Source organism: Protomyctophum parallelum (assembly GCF_964188405.1).
Source record: "Protomyctophum parallelum genome assembly, chromosome: 11".
Classification (NCBI taxonomy): Eukaryota; Metazoa; Chordata; class Actinopteri; order Myctophiformes; family Myctophidae; genus Protomyctophum; species Protomyctophum parallelum.
In genome coordinates, this window is record NC_139707.1 from 47,643,871 (window position 1) to 47,664,156 (window position 20,286).

Here is a 20,286-nt window from a genome sequence, read left to right on the forward strand (position 1 = left end):
GTACCTGATCTGTAACCTGTAACATCTAGTGTACCTGATCTGTAACTGTAACATCTAGTGTACCTGATCTGTAACTGTAACATCTAGTGTACCTGATCTGTAACTGTAACATCTAGTGTACCTGATCTGTAACTGTAACATCTAGTGTACCTGATCTGTAACCTGTAACATCTAGTGTACCTGATCTGTAACTGTAACATCTAGTGTACCTGATCTGTAACTGTAACATCTAGTGTACCTGATCTGTAACTGTAACATCTACTGTACCTGATCTGTAACTGTAACATCTAGTGTACCTGATCTGTAACTGTAACCTGTAACATCTAGTGTACCTGATCTGTAACTGTAACATCTACTGTACCTGATCTGTAACTGTAACATCTACTGTACCTGATCTGAAACTGTAACCTGTAACATCTACTGTACCTGATCTGAAACTGTAACCTGTAACATCTACTGTACCTGATCTGAAACTGTAACCTGTAACATCTAGTGTACCTGATCTGTAACTGTAACATCTACTGTACCTGATCTGAAACTGTAACCTGTAACATCTACTGTACCTGATCTGTAACTGTAACCTGTAACATCTACTGTACCTGATCTGTAACTGTAACTGTAACATCTACTGTACCTGATCTGTAACTGTAACTGTAACATCTACTGTACCTGATCTGTAACTGTAACATCTAGTGTACCTGATCTGTAACTGTAACTGTAACATCTACTGTACCTGATCTGTAACTGTAACATCTACTGTACCTGATCTGTAACTGTAACATCTAGTGTACCTGATCTGTAACTGTAACCTGTAACATCTAGTGTACCTGATCTGTAACTGTAACATCTACTGTACCTGATCTGTAACTGTAACCTGTAACATCTACTGTACCTGATCTGTAACTGTAACATCTACTGTACCTGATCTGAAACTGTAACCTGTAACATCTAGTGTACCTGATCTGTAACTGTAACATCTACTGTACCTGATCTGTAACTGTAACATCTACTGTACCTGATCTGAAACTGTAACCTGTAACATCTACTGTACCTGATCTGTAACTGTAACCTGTAACATCTACTGTACCTGATCTGTAACTGTAACATCTACTGTACCTGATCTGTAACTGTAACATCTAGTGTACCTGATCTGTAACTGTAACCTGTAACATCTAGTGTACCTGATCTGTAACTGTAACCTGTAACATCTAGTGTACCTGATCTGTAACTGTAACCTGTAACATCTAGTGTACCTGATCTGTAACTGTAACATCTACTGTACCTGATCTGTAACTGTAACCTGTAACATCTAGTGTACCTGATCTGTAACTGTAACCTTCAACATCTACTGTACCTGATCTGTAAATGTAACATCTACTGTACCTGATCTGTAACTGTAACCTGTAACATCTAGTGTACCTGATCTGTAACTGTAACCTGTAACATCTAGTGTACCTAATCTGTAACTGTAACCTGTAACATCTAGTGTACCTGATCTGTAACTGTAACCTGTAACATCTAGTGTACCTGATCTGTAACTGTAACCTGTAACATCTAGTGTACCTGATCTGTAACTGTAACCTGTAACATCTAGTGTACCTGATCTGTAACTGTAACCTGTAACATCTAGTGTACCTAATCTGTAACTGTAACCTGTAACATCTAGTGTACCTGATCTGTAACTGTAACCTGTAACATCTAGTGTACCTGATCTGTAACTGTAACCTGTAACATCTACTGTACCTGATCTGTAACTGTAACCTGTAACATCTAGTGTACCTGATCTGTTGTAGAGACTTCACAGCTGAGACGTAACACACGTCTTTACTGCTGGACTCCATCTGAGAGCGCACACACACACGCACGCACATGCACACACACACACACACACACACACACACACACACACACACACACACACACACACACACACACACACACACACACACACACACACACACACACACACACACACACACACACACATTACACACACACACACACACACACACACACACACACACACACACACACACACACACACACACACACACACACACACACACACACACACACGTGAATGTGGTGCATGTGCTAGCTAGATCATGACTGAAGGGATGAATCTGGTGTGTAATCTGAATCTAAACAATCTAATCCATTGTAATTTAATCCAATTGATATAATATAATCTCAATGTAATCTACTATAATAATGTCAATGACCTCACCTGTTTCTTCTCTCTCAATGTAATCTATCAATGTAATCTCTCTCAATGTAATCTACTATAATAATGTCAATGACCTCACCTGTTTCTTCTCTCTCAATGTAATCTATCAATGTAATCTCTCTCAATGTAATCTACTATAATAATGTCAATGACCTCACCTGTTTCTTCTCTCTCAATGTAATCTATCAATGTAATCTCTCTCAATGTAATCTATTATAATAATGTCAATGACCTCACCTGTTTCTTCTCTCTCAATGTAATCTATCAATGTAATCTCTCTCAATGTAATCTCTCTCAATGTAATCTATCAATGTAATCTCTCTCAATGTAATCTACTATAATAATGTCAATGACCTCACCTGTTTCTTCTCTCCGAGGACAGACGTGGACACCGGCCAGAACTTCCTGTCAAACGAAACAAACAAAAAAAACGGACTTGTTTAACACCATTCTGACCTGAGATCAGATTCATACGAGGTTTCCACAGGACACACACTGGTCTGATTAACCCATTCTGACCTGAGATCAGATTCTAAAAAAATGTCAGTCGTTATAACATGATGCCAACACCAAAAGGGGTTCCCGTTCAGAATGGGTTTAACACCGGCATGACTGAAGTAAAATCAGACAAATGAATCAACAACATATTTTCAGATGGGGGTCGGTAGGCCAATTAAATATAGTTTTGGGGGTCCACCTTGACATGAAAATGTTCGAGAAAGACTAACATAGAAACATATAGGGTTTCTCAGAAAGAACTGTCAGGATTTAGAAGGCATTTGTAGAATCGTCCTCAGGTCTAAATGGGTTACAATTTATTTACAATTTACAATTTAGGCATTTAGCAGACGCTCTTAATCCAGAGCGACTTACATTAAGCAAGAAGCTACGAGCTTGTAGGTCTGCTATTTTTTGAAAAATCGAAGAGCGACTGACATTTTTAGAATCTGATCTCAGGTCAGAATGGGTTCATCAGACCAGTGTGTGTCCAGTGGAAACCTGAGAACCTCGTATGAATCTGATCTCAGGTCAGAATGGTGTTAAGTAAGGAAATGTCGATCAAGCTTCATTGACGATTTCATTGATCTAGGAGGTCTTCGATTGCCCAAAATAATTAATTTGGGAAATGAGTGTGCACAGACAGTACATTAAAAAAATAATAATAATAATAATTCAATAATGAATTGTCCGAGGCAAATCTGGTGTGTGTGTGTGTGTGTGTGTGTGTGTGTGTGTGCGCATCTTCCACTCACTGGTGCACTTGCAGGAAGCTGAACAGTGATTGGTCGGGCTGCTTGTTGAGCGACATGACAGTGTGCCAATAGGCAGCCTCTCCTCTCTCCTCCTCCAGGCAGTACAGAGTGAACAGGGGAGAGTAGAGACGAGACAGCACCGCCTGGTGGAGAAGACTGGAACTACTGACCACCACACACCTGTTAATATAATGAGAGAGAACTTTGAACTACTGACCAGCACACACCTGTTAATATAATGAGAGAGAACTTTGAACTACTGACCACCACACACCTGTTAATGATAATGAGAGAGGACTTTGAACTACTGACCACCACACACCTGTTAATATAATGAGAGGACTTTGAACTACTGACCACCACACACCTGTTAATATAATGAGAGAGAACTTTGAACTACTGACCACCACACACCTGTTAATATAATGAGAGGACTTTGAACTACTGACCAGCACACACCTGTTAATAATAATGAGAGGACTTTGAACTACTGACCACCACACACCTGTTAATATAATGATAGAGGACTTTGAACTACTGACCACCACACACCTGTTAATAATAATGAGAGGACTTTGAACTACTGACCACCACACACCTGTTAATAATGAGAGGACTTTGAACTACTGACCACCACACACCTGTTAATAATAATGAGAGAGGACTTTGAACTACTGACCACCACACACCTGTTAATATAATGAGAGAGGACTTTGAACTACTGACCAGCACACACCTGTTAATATAATGAGAGGACTTTGAACTACTGACCACCACACACCTGTTAATATAATGAGAGGACTTTGAACTACTGACCACCACACACCTGTTAATATAATGAGAGGACTTTGAACTACTGACCAGCACACACCTGTTAATATAATGAGAGAGGACTTTGAACTACTGACCACCACACACCTGTTAATATAATGAGAGGACTTTGAACTACTGACCACCACACACCTGTTAATATAATGAGAGGACTTTGAACTACTGACCAGCACACACCTGTTAATATAATGAGAGAGGACTTTGAACTACTGACCACCACACACCTGTTAATAATAATGAGAGAGGACTTTGAACTACTGACCACCACACACCTGTTAATATAATGAGAGGACTTTGAACTACTGACCACCACACACCTGTTAATAATAATGAGAGGACTTTGAACTACTGACCACCACACACCTGTTAATAATAATGAGAGGACTTTGAACTACTGACCACCACACACCTGTTAATATAATGATAGAGGACTTTGAACTACTGACCACCACACACCTGTTAATAATAATGAGAGGACTTTGAACTACTGACCAGCACACACCTGTTAATGATAATGAGAGGACTTTGAACTACTGACCACCACACACCTGTTAATATAATGAGAGAGGACTTTGAACTACTGACCACCACACACCTGTTAATAATAATGAGAGAGGACTTTGAACTACTGACCACCACACACCTGTTAATATAATGAGAGAGGACTTTGAACTACTGACCACCACACACCTGTTAATATAATGAGAGAGGACTTTGAACTACTGACCACCACACACCTGTTAATAATATGAGAGAGGACTTTGAACTACTGACCACCACACACCTGTTAATATAATGAGAGGACTTTGAACTACTGACCAGCACACACCTGTTAATATAATGAGAGAGGACTTTGAACTACTGACCACCACACACCTGTTAATATAATGAGGACTTTGAACTACTGACCACCACACACCTGTTAATAATAATGAGAGAGAACTTTGAACTACTGACCACCACACACCTGTTAATAATAATGAGAGATAACTTTGAACTACTGACCACCACACACCTGTTAATAATAATGAGAGAGAACTTTGAACTACTGACCACCACACACCTGTTAATAATAATGAGAGGACTTTGAACTACTGAGCACCACACACCTGTTAATAATAATGAGAGATAACTTTGAACTACTGACCACCACACACCTGTTAATATAATGAGAGAGGACTTTGAACTACTGACCACCACACACCTGTTAATATAATGAGAGAGAACTTTGAACTACTGACCACCACACACCTGTTAATATAATGAGAGGACTTTGAACTACTGACCAGCACACACCTGTTAATATAATGAGAGGACTTTGAACTACTGACCACCACACACCTGTTAATATAATGAGAGGACTTTGAACTACTGACCACCACACACCTGTTAATATAATGAGAGAGAACTTTGAACTACTGACCACCACACACCTGTTAATATAATGAGAGAGGACTTTGAACTACTGACCACCACACACCTGTTAATATAATGAGAGGACTTTGAACTACTGACCAGCACACACCTGTTAATAATATAATGAGAGGACTTTGAACTACTGACCAGCACAAACCTGTTAATAATATAATCAGAGGACTTTGAACTACTGACCAGCACACACCTGTTAATAATATAATGAGAGATAACTTTGAACTACTGACCAGCACACACCTGTTAATAATATAATGAGAGATAACTTTGAACTACTGACCACCACACACACTGGTCTGATTAACCCATTCTGACCTGAGATCAGATTCTAAAAATGTCAGTCGCTCTTCGATTTTTCAAAAAATAGCAGACCTACAAGCTCATAGCGCGCCACTCGGTGGCGCGCTATGAGCTTGTAGATCTGCTATTTTTCAACAGCTAAAGCATAACGTGATGCTAACACCAAAATGGGTTCCCGTTCAGAATGGGTTTTAATATAATGAGAGAGAACTTTGTTTTTGCTTACATTTAACCAGTGGTATAAAGTACCATGTACATACATATTGTATTATTATTATTACAGGACCAATTATATTAGGATAAGTTGAAAATGGCTGCAGTCGACCTTTAACCAAACTTCATGTTTTTAAATTCACACTTATATTACGTCAAAAGTTCCAAAACAACAATATACAATACAAAATATATTCTGTTACTGCTTCCTGCTCATTTCTACTGCCAACTCATTGTTGCCTTCGGCCTTTAACTGCTTCCATGTGATGTTGTCTGTACAGTCATGTGTTACTGTTATTTACATAAACTTGCATATTCCTGTAGGCTACTGAACCACTTCAACACAAATACTGCTGCTTATTACAGCACCACTACACTACTAGTAACAAACATTGTGTAAAATGTACAAACTATCTTTCAATCCGCCAAAACGACAACATTACCATGTGTTTATTTCTTTGTCTCTTTACAATTTACATCCATCGTTTCACATAATCTATAAGGCCCGTCTTCATGCTATTTCATTCAATGTCTAAAGGTCGTTCTCTTTATTGTTACAGCGTATGTACATGAAGAGAGAGAAAAAACATATTTCCGTTGGGCTTCGTTCAGACGGCGTAGCTTCATTCTGTGCAGGTCTTGTCTTGTCACGTCAGCATGTAGAGAAACACCGAACCACAACACTAAAGCTGCACAAAGTGACTTCCTCCCTCCAGACCACATGCTCCCTCACAACCTCCCTCACTGTCACTCAACACACTTGGTTTCAATACCGTCGAAACCTAGTTGCTGTCATATAAGGCTGTATTTTGCGTGTCCTAAAGGACAACTTTAGTTTTTTTCAACCAAGGTTCATGTTTTAGGTTGTTTTTAGACAAAGTAAAAGGTGAGTGTATTTTTACATTTGCTGCTTTCTTTCGTTTTAGGGATTTTAGCTGTTTTTGACATGGGGGCGGGGGCATTGGAGCACGGGGCTAAATATGAATTTCTTTACAAAATGTTATAGCGATTTATTTTTTTATTCTTTACTGTAGTCCTACTAGACCCCAATACATCACATTTGGCCACAAAAGATCACAGGATCTACTGAATGTGTCAACCTGACATATTGAGCCTATACACACAGTATAAGCCTTCCCCCAGTATAGGCTACCTTCACATTCAGTAGATCTCGTGATCTTCTGTGGCCAGATGTAATTTCCTGGGTCTAGTAGGACTATAGTAAATAATAAATAAATAAATCGCTATAAAAATGTGTAAAGAAATACATATTTAGCCGCATGCTCGAATGCCCCCGCCCCCCTGTACAAAACAGCTAAAATCCCTAAAACGAAAGAAAGCAGCAAATGAAAAAAAAATAACACTCATCTTTTACTTTCTCTAATAACAACCTAAAACATGAACCTTGGTTGAAAAAAACGAAAGTTGTCCTTTAAGTACCAGGTCTTATTACCTATAACTTGAGTAAACTAAAGACCTGGAGGCGTGGATCAATGCCATTTGGCTATTCCGAGTGGCCAAAGAGCGTTGATCCACGGCCTCCAGGTCTTTAGTTTACTCAAGTTAGGGAATAAGACCTGGTACTTAAGACACGCAAAATACAGCCCAAATTTGTTTCAAACTGGGAACCTTATACTGATTCTTAAACCTAAGTGTCCTGAGAGGACACTTCTTAACAATAGGTACAATAGGAAGTAAATATCTCTCTCTCTCTCTCTCTCTCTCTCTCTCTCTCTCTCTCTCTCTCTCTCACACAACATAAAGTTACTTCAATAGGAAGTTGTGTGTTTTCAGAGCTGTCAGTTATAGCGTACAGGATGCTGTGCTCCCTGCCCAGCCTTCTACTCTGTGAACTATAGTATAAGTTGTGTTTTTTTTTCTTCTTCAGAGCTGTCAGTTAGACTAGACTAGTACAGGATGCTGTGCTCCCTGCCCAGCCTTCTACTCTGTGAGTATATGAATGTTAATGGAACTGTTATATCACTAGCATTACTAACCGGGTGTACTGAAGAACTAGTACATCAACCTTTTTCAAAGTGAAAATGTGTGAATTGAACCTGATATTGTGTCTCTTTCAGTGCTGAGCAGCGTGCTCTGTTGTGGACACTGTCATGAAGGTGAAGACTCATTCAATTAATTATTAATGTATTCATTCATGTGTGCGTCTACTGAAGGTGCTCGTTTAGTATTAGTGTTGAGTGGACCTGATAATGGGCTCCTCGTAATATAACCCATTCTGACCTGAGATCAGATTCATACGAGGTTTCCACTGGACACACACTGGTCTGATCAACCCATTCTGACCTGAGATCAGATTCTAAAAAATGTCAGTCGCTCTTCGACTCTTCGATTCCCAAATCTCTTCTGAATAATGACAGTTTTCTGAAAAACTAGTTTTCTATATCAGTGGTTCTCAAACATTTTCATGTCAAGGACCCACAGAATTATATGTACTGTGTGTGTAGGGGCGACCTATGCCACGACCTATGCCACCAAAATGTGGAACGCCCTACCAACAGTCATTAAGACATGTGAATCCCTTGACTCCTTCAAAACCGCTCTCAAAGGGCACCTACGGATGGCTGCAATTCGAAACTGGCCTCTGTAAAATCTGAATCCCCCCCACCCCCCCACCCCATTTTCCCTCACTGTATATAGTATCTTTTCCCTTTTTTGCTTCCCATATGATGAATTCCTGTTCTGTTCTTTACCTACAGAGAAATGTCTATTTGTATGTCTCTAAATGTTTGTATGTCTTTAAATGTTTTGATGAATTGAACAATGTGGACCCTGTTGTAAACAAGTGTAATGCTTAATTGGGTCGTCCACTCACAGTTGACAGTCTTTGTATTGAGTTTGTGCTTAAAATGTACTGTAAATTCTACAAACTGTTAATAAAGATTTCAATCAATCAATCAAACCCCCATCTGAAAATAGCAATTTGCATACGTTTTTCCAAAATCTGCAGACCTACAAGCTCGTAGCACGGCACTCTGTGCCGTGCTACGAGCTTGTAGGTCTGCTATTTTTTCAATAGCAAAATTATAACATAATACTTAAAACACCAAAAGGGGTTCCCACTCAGAATGGGTTAAAGGACAACTTTAGTTTTTATTCAACCAAGGTTCATGTTTTAGCCGGTTGTTATTAGAGAAAGTACAAGATGACTGTTATTATTTTTTTTCATTCGCTGCTTTCTTTCGTTTTAGGGATTTTAGCTATTTTTGACAGGGGGGGCCGGGGGGGCATTCGAACATGGGGCTAAATATGGATTTTCGTACACAATGTTATACATCTGGCAACAAAATATCACAGGATCTACTGAATGTGAAGGGGGGTAATAGGGGGGTACTATAGAGCGTCGCAGTCCCTCCCCCTTTCAGAACGACGAGTGGCCCAGGAAATGAATCCCAATGCATTCTGACCATAGGATTTTCTTAAAGTATTTATTTAAAGACGGTTACGCCGCGGACAAAGCCAACTCGGATCGTGACAAATCATGACAATGAACACAATATTTTGGGCCGATCAAAAAATGTATAAGAAGAAAAACAAAACAAATAGTGTTGTCTCCTGCCTTTATTTTCTTCTTTCTTCTTCTTCTCTAATGATTTGATCGGCCCAAAATATTGTGTTTGTTGTCATGATTTGTCACGATCCGAGTTGGCTTTGTCCGCGGCGTAACTGTCTTTAAATAAATACTTTAAGAAATGCCTATGGTCAGAATGCATTGCATTTCATTTCCTGGGCCGTTTGTCGTTCTGAAAGGGGGAGGGACTGCGACGCTCTATAGGGGGCTGCCATACTGTGTTGTATGGCTCAACAGGTCAGTCTGTCACCCCCTTCACATTCAGTGATCTTTTGTGGCCAGATGTCATTTCCTGGGATCTGGTAGGACTAGATAGGAAATAATAAAGAAATAAATGGCTATAAAATATTGTAAAAAAAAAATACATATTTAGCCCCATGCTCGAATGCCCGAATAAAGAAAGCAGCAAATGAAAACAACTCACCTTTTATAGTTCCTCTAATGACAACCTAAAACATGAACCTTGGTTGAAAAAAACTAAAGTTGTCCTTTAATAATTAAACTGTCAGGATGTAATAGACATTTTTAGAATCTGATCTCAGGTCAGAATGGGTTAATAATTAAACTGTCAGGATGTAATAGACATTTTTAGAATGGGTTAAGGGCTAGACCCAGACAAGACAGAGTCAATGGGCGTGTGGTCTCGAGACTGGACCTGAGAAGAACTAAGTACTAATTAACAAAACTACTAGTTTATAACATTTGGTTTGATTAAATATTCTTCTCAGTTTAATCGATATATATCGTATTGTGGCCTCTGTATCGTGATACATATCTATCGTGATATTAACCCATTTTGGGGCGGGAACCCCTTTTGGTGTTAGCATCATGTTATGCTTTAGCTATTGAAAAATAGCAGATCTACAAGCTCATAGCGCGCCACCGAGTGGCGCGCTATGAGCTTGTAGGTCTGCTATTTTTGAAAAATCGAAGAATCACTATAGCGGTCAGGATGTAGAAGACATTTTTATAGAATCTGATCTCGGGTCAGAATGGGTAAAAAAAAAATTAAATAAACAAAAATAGAGAGCTAATGAAAGTTACAGGTATGGTATGTGCGATATGAAGTGTGAGATTTTCATAATGTACAACAGTAATCCTTAATCGTATTCTATCATATTCAAGGGCTTTTGGAGAGAAACGAGACAGACACCAGTCACTTTAGACTTGTGTATGTGTGTCTGTGTGTGTGTGTGTGTGTGTGTATGTGTGCATGTGTGTGTGTGTGTGTGTGTGTGTGTGTGGTACATATATCACCCTGTGCTCATATACTGTGTACAAAAACGTATTATATAAATCTTTGTAAATGGTAAATGGTGCATTTATATAGTCTTTGAACTGTCTTTGAACTGTCTTTGAACACAAAATGCATTTTGAGAACGCAACAGATTTTCACAAATCATTCACACGCAATCATTCTACAGTTGTGCCTAGTAGGGCATTGAGGCAATCTGTGCGTGCACGCACGCACAGACATATGCACAGACACACGCACAGACGCACGCACGGACATATGCACAGACATACACACACACGGACGCACTGCACCTTACTCCTTTATCTGTCCGAGCTCTCTTTTTCCACCTGTGCGTGCGTGCGTGCGTGCGTGCGTGCGTGCGTGCGTGCGTGCGTGCCAGTCAGGCTGTCTTTGGCAGCCTCTCATTATCATATTGAGAGATTTCTGAGCTGCACTGCAGACAAAAAGGAGAGGGGGAGACACCGCCTGAGAGAGAGAGAGCTAAATAACACAGAGGGGGAGAGAGAGAGAGAGAGAGAGAGAGAGAGAGAGAGGGTCCGCTTGTGTAAAAATAACAAATTGCCTCTCATCTCATTACCTCCCCTCCTCTCCTCTCCCTCCTCTCCCTGTTTCTCTCCGTCTGCCTGTCTTCCCGTTTGGATGTGCTCGCCTCAGCCTTCGTTCCTAATCAGTCGCGTGGCGTTGGTGTTGCGTGCATGGCCAAAAATAGCTGATCTACAAGCTCACAACCTCCGCCAATACATGCACTGTACACGTGCTCGTACACTGTAGAGCGGTTGTCTGCGTGCGACACCGTCGCACGACACAGCATACGACCCGAGGAAGTTTCATCACAGATTGCGTAACCGCTGGATGAGAGAACCATTGAGATCTGACACATGCTCCCTCTTTTGTCTCTCCCTCTCTCCTCTCCTCCTCCTCATCTCTCTGTCTCTCCCTCTCCTCCTCCTCATCTGTCTCTCCCTCTCTCCTCTCCTCCTCCTCATCTGTCTCTCCCTCTCTCCTCTCCTCCTCCTCATCTCTGTCTCCCACCCCCTCTCTCTCTCTCTCTCTCTCTCTCTCTCTCTCTCTCTCTCTCTCTCTCTCTCTCTCTCTCTCTCTCTCTCTCTCTCTCTCTCTCTCTCTCTCTCTCTCTCTCTCTCTCTCTCTCTCTCTCTCTCTCTCTCTCTCTCTCTCTCTCTCTCTCTCTCTCTCTCTCTCTCTCTCTCTCTCTCTCTCTCTCTCTCTCTCTCTCTCTCTCTCTCTCTCTCTCTCTCTCTCTCTCTCTCTCTCTCTCTCTCTCTCTCTCTCCCACCCCTCTCTCTGTTGTGTCTCTCTCTGTGTCTCTCTCTCCCACCCCTCTCTCTGTTGTCTCTCTCTCTCTCTCTCTCTCTCTCTCTCTCTCTCTCTGTTGTCTCTCTCTGTTGTCTCTCTCTCTCTCTCTCTCTCTCCCTCCCTCCCTCTCCTCTGTCTCCCACCCCTCTCTCTGTTGTGTCTCTCTCTGTGTCTCTCTCTCCCACCCCTCCTCTGTTGTCTCTCTCTCTCTCTCTCTCTCTCTCCCTCCCTCCCTCCCTCCCTCCCTCCTCGCGGGGGAACGAGGAGTCCATGGAGAGTCCCAGTGATCGACGGCCGTGATAACGACACTGACGACCGTAATTAAATCGGCAAATAATGACATTAGTCCGCCGAGGGAAACGGTGATTGCATTTTTTTTGTTTTGTTTTATGCGCGCCGTTATGATTGAACGCGTTTGATCACAATGGCAACAGCCCAACACAAAGATGACTGAACAGCCCAACACAAAGATGACCTGAGATCAGATTCACACGAGGTTTCCACTGGACACACACTGGTCTGATTAACCCATTCTGACCTGAGATCAGATTCTAAAAATGTCAGTCGTTCTTTGATTTTTCAAAAAATAGCAGACCTACAAGCTCGTATCGCGCCACTCGGTGGCGCGATATGAGCTTGTAGATCTGCTATTTTTCAATAGCTAAAGCATAACATGATGCCGACACCAAAATGGGTGCCCGGTCAGAATGGGTTAATATTAGTTAAAACTCCTGATTAAGTTTCTCCCTTCCTCTCCTCTGTGGGTTTGTAGCTCCCACGGGAATTTTATTTAGAATATAAGGATGACGAAAACTAAATGGAAACTAAATAAAAACTAAGCTACGATGACTAAAACTAAGACTAAATATACTGACAATTTCGTCAACAATAAAAACTAGACTAACATGTTAGGAAGGGACTATAGTGGACAAGAGATCCAGTACAAGTCATTTTACAATTGGTCGCATGCTGAAAATAGCAGATCTACAAGCTCTGCGCTGACGCATTGTGAAGTGTAAAATTACGCCATTACGACAGCATCAAGGCCCACCAAAATACATTTTAGTCGACTAAATCTATACAGTTGATTTAGAGTAAAATCGCATTACATTTAGTCGACTAAAACTAGACTAGACACATTCCAGGTGACTAAAATGTGACTAAAAACTAAATGAAAACTGTGACTAAAACTAAAACAGAAAAACAAACGACCCTCACCTGGACACCGTGGTGACGTAGTTCACTCACCTGGACACCGTGGTGACGTGGTTCACTCACCTGGACACCGTGGTGACGTAGTTCACTCACCTGGACACCGTGGTGACGTGGTTCACTCACCTGGACACCGTGGTGACGTAGTTCACTCACCTGGACACCGTGGTGACGTAGTTCACTCACCTGGACACCGTGGTGACGTAGTTGACTCACCTGGACACCGTGGTGACGTAGTTGACTCACCTGGACACCGTGGCGACGTAGTTCACTCACCTGGACACCGTGGTGACGTAGTTCACTCACCTGGACACCGTGGTGACGTAGTTCACTCACCTGGACACCGTGGTGACGTAGTTCACTCACCTGGACACCGTGGTGACGTAGTTCACTCACCTGGACACCGTGGTGACGTAGTTCACTCACCTGGACACCGTGGTGACGTAGTTCCCCGGGAAGACGCCGGAGGCAGCGGTCCGCAGCGACGTTCCTTTGAACCAGCCGTCCTGACACTTCTCCGTCACGCGGTACATCTCCCCCTTCCTCAGCTCCAGCTCGTCCGCCTTCTGGGGCTTATAGGCGTACAGAGCCAGGTAGCTGAAGGAATAAACAACATCCCAGCAACAACACATGTTTATAGGCGTACAGAGCCAGGTAGCTGAAGGAAAGGAAACAACATCCCAGCAACAACACATGTTTATAGGCGTACAGAGCCAGGTAGCTGAAGGAAAGGAAACAACATCCCAGCAACAACACATGTTTATAGGCGTACAGAGCCAGGTAGCTGAAGAAGGAATAAACAACATCCCAGCAACAACACATGTTTATAGGCGTACAGAGCCAGGTAGCTGAAGGAAAGGAAACAACATCCCAGCAACAACACATGTTTATAGGCGTACAGAGCCAGGTAGCTGAAGAAGGAATAAACAACATCCCAGCAACAACACATGTTTATAGGCGTACAGAGCCAGGTAGCTGAAGAAGGAATAAACAACATCCCAGCAACAACACATGTTTATAGGCGTGCAGAGCCAGGTAGCTGAAGGAATAAACAACATCCCAGCAACAACACATGTTTATAGGCGTACAGAGCCAGGTAGCTGAAGGAATAAACAACATCCCAGCAACAACACATGTTTATAGGCGTACAGAGCCAGGTAGCTGAAGGAATAAACAACATCCCAGCAACAACACATGTTTATAGGCGCACAGTGCCAGGTAGCCGAAGGAAAGGAAACAACCGCCAAGCACAACACATGTTTATAGGCGCACAGTGCCAGGTAGCTGAAGGAAAGGAAACAACCGCCAAGCACAACACATGTTTATAGGCGCACAGTGCCAGGTAGCTGAAGGAAAGGAAACAACCGCCAAGTACAACACATATGCCCACTGTCAAACAAAATACCACACAGCCTCAACAGGGCCCCTGTTAACCAATTTAGACCTGAGGACGATTCTACAAATGCCTTCTAAATCCGGACCGTTTTCTGAAAAGAAATGTGTTTCTATCAGTGGTTTTCAAACTATTTCATGGACCCCCAAAAATGATATGTAATTGGCCCCCGACCCCCGCCTGAAAAGATGTTGTTCCAGGGGTTTGCTGTGAAAGAATATATTCAAACTCAAAGATTTGCGCCACATTTTCAAGATTTTTCAAAAAAATCTACATCCTCTAGCTTGTAGATCTGCTATTTTTCAATAGCTAAAGTATAACATAATGCTTAAAACACCAAAAGGGGTTCCCGTCCAGGATGGGTTAAGAGTATGAACTCCCCGAGTGGATCTTTCCAGAAATTGGAGATCAAAATGTTTGAGCCGATGTCATGTGGTTATAGCGTTTACAGTAGCAGCTTTTACAGTAGTATATACAGTAGTATACAGTAGCAGCCTCAGTCCACAATGATTATTGACAGTTTTAACAACCTTTTTATTAAAGCTGACTGTCTGGAATGCCTCGAAAACCCTGCGAGTCAGAGTTAGATGCACTGTAGATGCGAGAAGAGATGTTCCGATTATACACTAACCCAGTATAAATGTGATATTACGACTGCTATCTTAGGTAAAATGAATAATAATCATGTAAAACCATAACTTACATCATGAAATAAATAAAAATGAAATGAATTGCAGACGTACACACACACATATACATACATGGTGCATATACCGTAGATAGATGGATGAATGAATTAATGCCATTTTGATCATTACTTTCTTCTAGCTCTGAATAATGTCTCGGCAGCGTAAATGAGCTGTATCATCACGTGATCAATGACATGATACAGTATAGACCAGGGGATCATTGCTGGCGTACAGTACAGTACAGTACAGTACAGTACAGTACAGTACAGTACAGTACAGTACAGTACAGTACAGTACAGTACATCTGAATATATGTTGTTCCAGGGACCCCCATAAGATCCGAGTTAAAAAACGTTCGCTCTGAAAGAATACAATTATATTCAAATATATTTGCGCAAACATTTTCACTATTTTTCAATAATAGCAGACCTATACGAGCTCGTAGCACCGGCACCGGGAGGGGGGGGGGGGGGCACAACTTGTGCCCCCCCCCCTCCCGGGCCTAATCTATAGTTGAATACCCCTGCTGTGTATATCATATAATTTGACAGATACTGTACGTGTGTTTGATCATGTGACAACCGCGTGTCTCCACAGCTGTCGACACCCTGAGCGGACGGACGGTGTCTGGATCAGAGAAATATCACCTTCTACATACAGTAGTGGTCCTGCTTGTGCTGACAATCCTGCTGATCGTACTGTGTATATTCAGCAGAGATAGAGGTGAGCATTTTTATTTTGATGAATTGAACATGGTGGACCCTGTTGTAAAACAAGTGTAATGCTTAATTGGGTTGTCGTCCACTCACAGTTAACAGTCTTTGTATTGAGTTTGTGCTTGAAATGTATACTGTAATTCTGCAAACTGTTAATGAATATTTCAATCAAACAATCAATCAATCAAAAACAACAACAACTACAACGACTGTATTTACATTATATCTAAAATATAAATACATAAACAAATTAAATCCCTGCTAAATATGTTGTGACATCATACACAGAGGACTGACTTGCAGTGTGTAAAACCATATTTAAAAACCCATTTTGGGGCGGGAACCCCTTTTGGTGTTAGCATCATGTTATGCTTTAGATATAGAAAAATAGCAGATCTACAAGCTCATAGCGCGCCACCGAGTGGCGCGCTACGAGCTTGTAGGTCTGCTATTTTTTGAAAAATCAAAGAACGGCTGACATAGAAACATAGCTTTTTCAGAAAACTGTCAGGATGTAGAAGACATGTTTAGAATCTGATCTCAGGTCAGAATGGAAAACTGTCAGGATATAGAAGACATGTTTAGAATCTGATCTCAGGTCAGAATGGAAAACTGTCAGGATATAGAAGACATGTTTAGAATCTGATCTCAGGTCAGAATGGGCTAACATGTTTTGCTCTCTTTATTACAGATCCATGTTGTGCCAGGTTGAGGTAGGTGATCTAGATCCGTGTCTGAGGAAACACCTGTAATGCACTGACTGCTGTGTGGATTATTAACCCTTTCTGGGCAGGAACCCCATGGGTGGTTTAAGCATTATGTTATACTTTAGCTATTGAAAAATAGCAGATCTACAAGCTCGTAGATCTGCTATTTTTGAGAAATCGTGAAAATGTGGCGCACATCTTTGAATATACAGTATATTCTTTCAGAGCCAAAGTTTTTATTTATTTTTATCCCACAATTTTGTAACCCATTTTTCACCCCTGTGTCAATCATCTAATGTGATCCTGGGCTCTACACACCCTCCGCCAACCTAGTCCCCATATATGGGGGACAAGGGGAGAGCAACCTAGTCCCCATATATGGGGGACAAGGGGAGACCAACCTAGTCCCCATATATGGGGGACAAGGGAAGAGCAACGGACTTGAACTCATGCTTCCTTCATGCCTGAGTGTCCAAGTTGCTCCTTTACACCTGACAGGGGGGAGTTTCCCTGGTTGGACGTAGCGCGTGGAAGGAACACGTTATTCCAACCAGTTCCTTTCCCCTCCATCAGGCGCCCCGGCTGGCCAGGGGGAGGCAGTTTAGAGACCAGGAATACTGCATGATAAGAAAGAGCCAAAGTTTTTAACTCAAATCTTTGCTTCTAGGGGGGGGGGGGGGGGGGTCCCTGGAACAACATATTTTCAGATGGGGGTCGGCGGCCAATTACATATAATCTTGGGGGTCCTTGACATGAAAATGTTTGAGAACCACTGACATAGAAACATGAGGTTTTTCAGAAAACTGTCATGATTTAGAAGACATTTTTGTAGAATCGTCCTCAGGTCTAAATGGGTTTAACCCATTCTGACCTGAGATCAGATTCATACGAGGTTTCCGCCGGACACACACTGGTCTGATGAACCCATTCTGACCTGAGATCAGATTCTAAAAATGTCAGTCGTTCGATTTTTCAAAAAATAGCTAAAGCATAACATGATGCTGACACCAAAATGGGTGCCCGGTCAGAATGGGTTAACATTGAGGCTGTTGGCTATTAAATGTGTTTGTTTGCTTCATGTCCTTCTGTGGAAGTTAATGTACTCAACTACTGAACTCTATCTACTAAAATGTACTCAAATACTGAACTCTATCTACTCCTTATGATCTGGGAACTATTACCATATTATTTTTAATGTACTCAACTACTGGACTCCATCTACTCCTTATGATCTGGGAACTGTTACCATATTAACTTTACTGCGTAGAATACTAACTACACTGTATGACAAAAAACAAACTCTACTTTACTAACAACATTTATATTTCAACTAATTAGTGAACTAACGTTGAGTAGTGAAAGTAGTAAAAAGTGCATCAGACCAGTGTTGTTTTCGTTGACTAAAACTAAGACGTAAAATGTCTGTCGACTTATATTTGTATAAAAACTTAGCTATGACGACTAAAACTAAGACTAAATAATACTGACAATATCGTCAACGAATAAAAACTAGACTAAAATGTTAGGAAGGGACTATAGTGGATAAGAGATCCAGTCATTTTACAATTAGTTGCCGATCTAGATCTGCTATTTTCAGCAAGTGTAAAAACAGTCATTACGATTTTAGTTTTAGTCGACTAAATCAACTAGTCGACTAAAATCTTATGACATTTAGTCGACTAAAACTAGACTAACAGTAAAACATCCCATGGGTGACTAAAATGTGACTAAAACTAAATGAAAACCATTCAAGAGACTAATGACTAAAACTATCTTTAACCTGCCTTACGTTGCTATAAGTGCTTGTCTTAGATCTGTCAAGTCCCAGGAACCAACCAATCAGAACTCAGCAGGAGACCAGGGGACCAATCACAGAGGAAGGCCAGACGATGGACACGCCCCACTTCAGCATGGTAAGCCAGTCAGTGAGTCAGTCAGTCTGATTAACGATCAATCAAGTGTTAGCATTATATCATGCTTTAGCTATTGAAAAATAGCAGATCTACAAGCTCGTAGCGCACCACCGAGTGGCGCGCTACGAGCTCGTAGGTCTGCTATCTTTTAAAACTGTCAGGAATTAGAAGATTTTTTTTAGAATCTGATCTCAGGTCAAAATGCGTTAAAGAACCACCATTCTTCCGTGCGTTAGAATCTGGTCTCAGGTCAGAATGGGTTAAATGAAACGTTTACCTTCCACCAGTAGGTGGCGCCAAACGTCTATGACGACGCAACCAAAGGCTCTGTGACTGAACATGTCACAGTATCATAATGTTAGTGTACTTCATGACATACGTGTTGCACTCACATCAAAGAGGCAGCTGGCTAGATCTGACACAATTGTAGTGATTAACCCATTAACCCTATTTTTCTATGTCAGTCGTTCTTCGATTAAAAAAAAAAAAGCTCGTAGTGCGCCAATCGGTGGCGCGCTACGAGATTGTAGATCTGCTATTTTTCAATAGCTAAAGCATAGCATAATGCTAACACCAAAAGGGGTTCCCGCCCGAAAAATGGCTTAATGAATGTTATGTCTACTGTGTGTTCTGTGGTCCAGACGAGGCTGCCGCTGAGCGCGGTGACGTGACGTATTCACAGGTTCAACTCAGAACCCCCGGCAAAAAGAAGGGTGAGCAAACAGCATGGAATGACATTGAGGTGTGGTTTCTAAGCTGCCCGTGTCTTCATAGCAGCGTATGCACTGTTATGAAGACACAGGCATCATTAGTATAGTTATATATGTGGTGGCAGAAATGCATATAACCACTATGGTATTGATTAATTGAACGTAGCCTACTAGTAGATGATAACACGCTAATTACCACCTGTTCCTCACTGACAAACTCATTAGAGACTGCCGACTCATGTGAACCTATTTCAAACTGTGTGAGTTAACTATAGAATGGAGTCCATTTAAGGAATGACCGTCTCTCGTTACTCCTGAAACTCTGTACACTCCTGAAAGTATAAAATGTGTGTTGGGGATGTGTGTGGGGAGTTGGGAGGGAAGCTCTGGGGAGAGACACTAGTCTCTCTCTGGTGTGATGACATATACAATAAAAGAATGGAGTTTGAATCCTGATGGTTGAGTCCTGCTTCTTCCTGATGTTGTTTACTTACTAATAGTGAGACCATTCATTCCCATTACATATATAA

At 41.5% G+C, this 20,286-nt stretch overlaps 2 protein-coding genes across 2 annotated transcripts in view; both read right to left on the minus strand.

The window, feature by feature from the left end:
• Window positions 1-20,286, minus strand: part of LOC310867371 (NLR family CARD domain-containing protein 3-like) — a 139,860-nt gene that overhangs the window by 36,738 nt on the left and 82,836 nt on the right. The window lies entirely within an intron of this gene.
• Window positions 1-20,286, minus strand: part of LOC310867050 (alsin-like) — a 102,206-nt gene that overhangs the window by 6,849 nt on the left and 75,071 nt on the right. Inside the window, exons 35-37 of the mRNA XM_083776843.1 lie at window positions 3,481-3,660; window positions 2,587-2,632; window positions 1,780-1,841 (exon numbers count right to left, since the gene is read on the minus strand). Coding sequence (XP_083632969.1) covers window positions 1,780-1,841; window positions 2,587-2,632; window positions 3,481-3,660 — 288 coding nt within the window. The remainder of the gene's footprint in view (window positions 1-1,779; window positions 1,842-2,586; window positions 2,633-3,480; window positions 3,661-20,286) is intronic.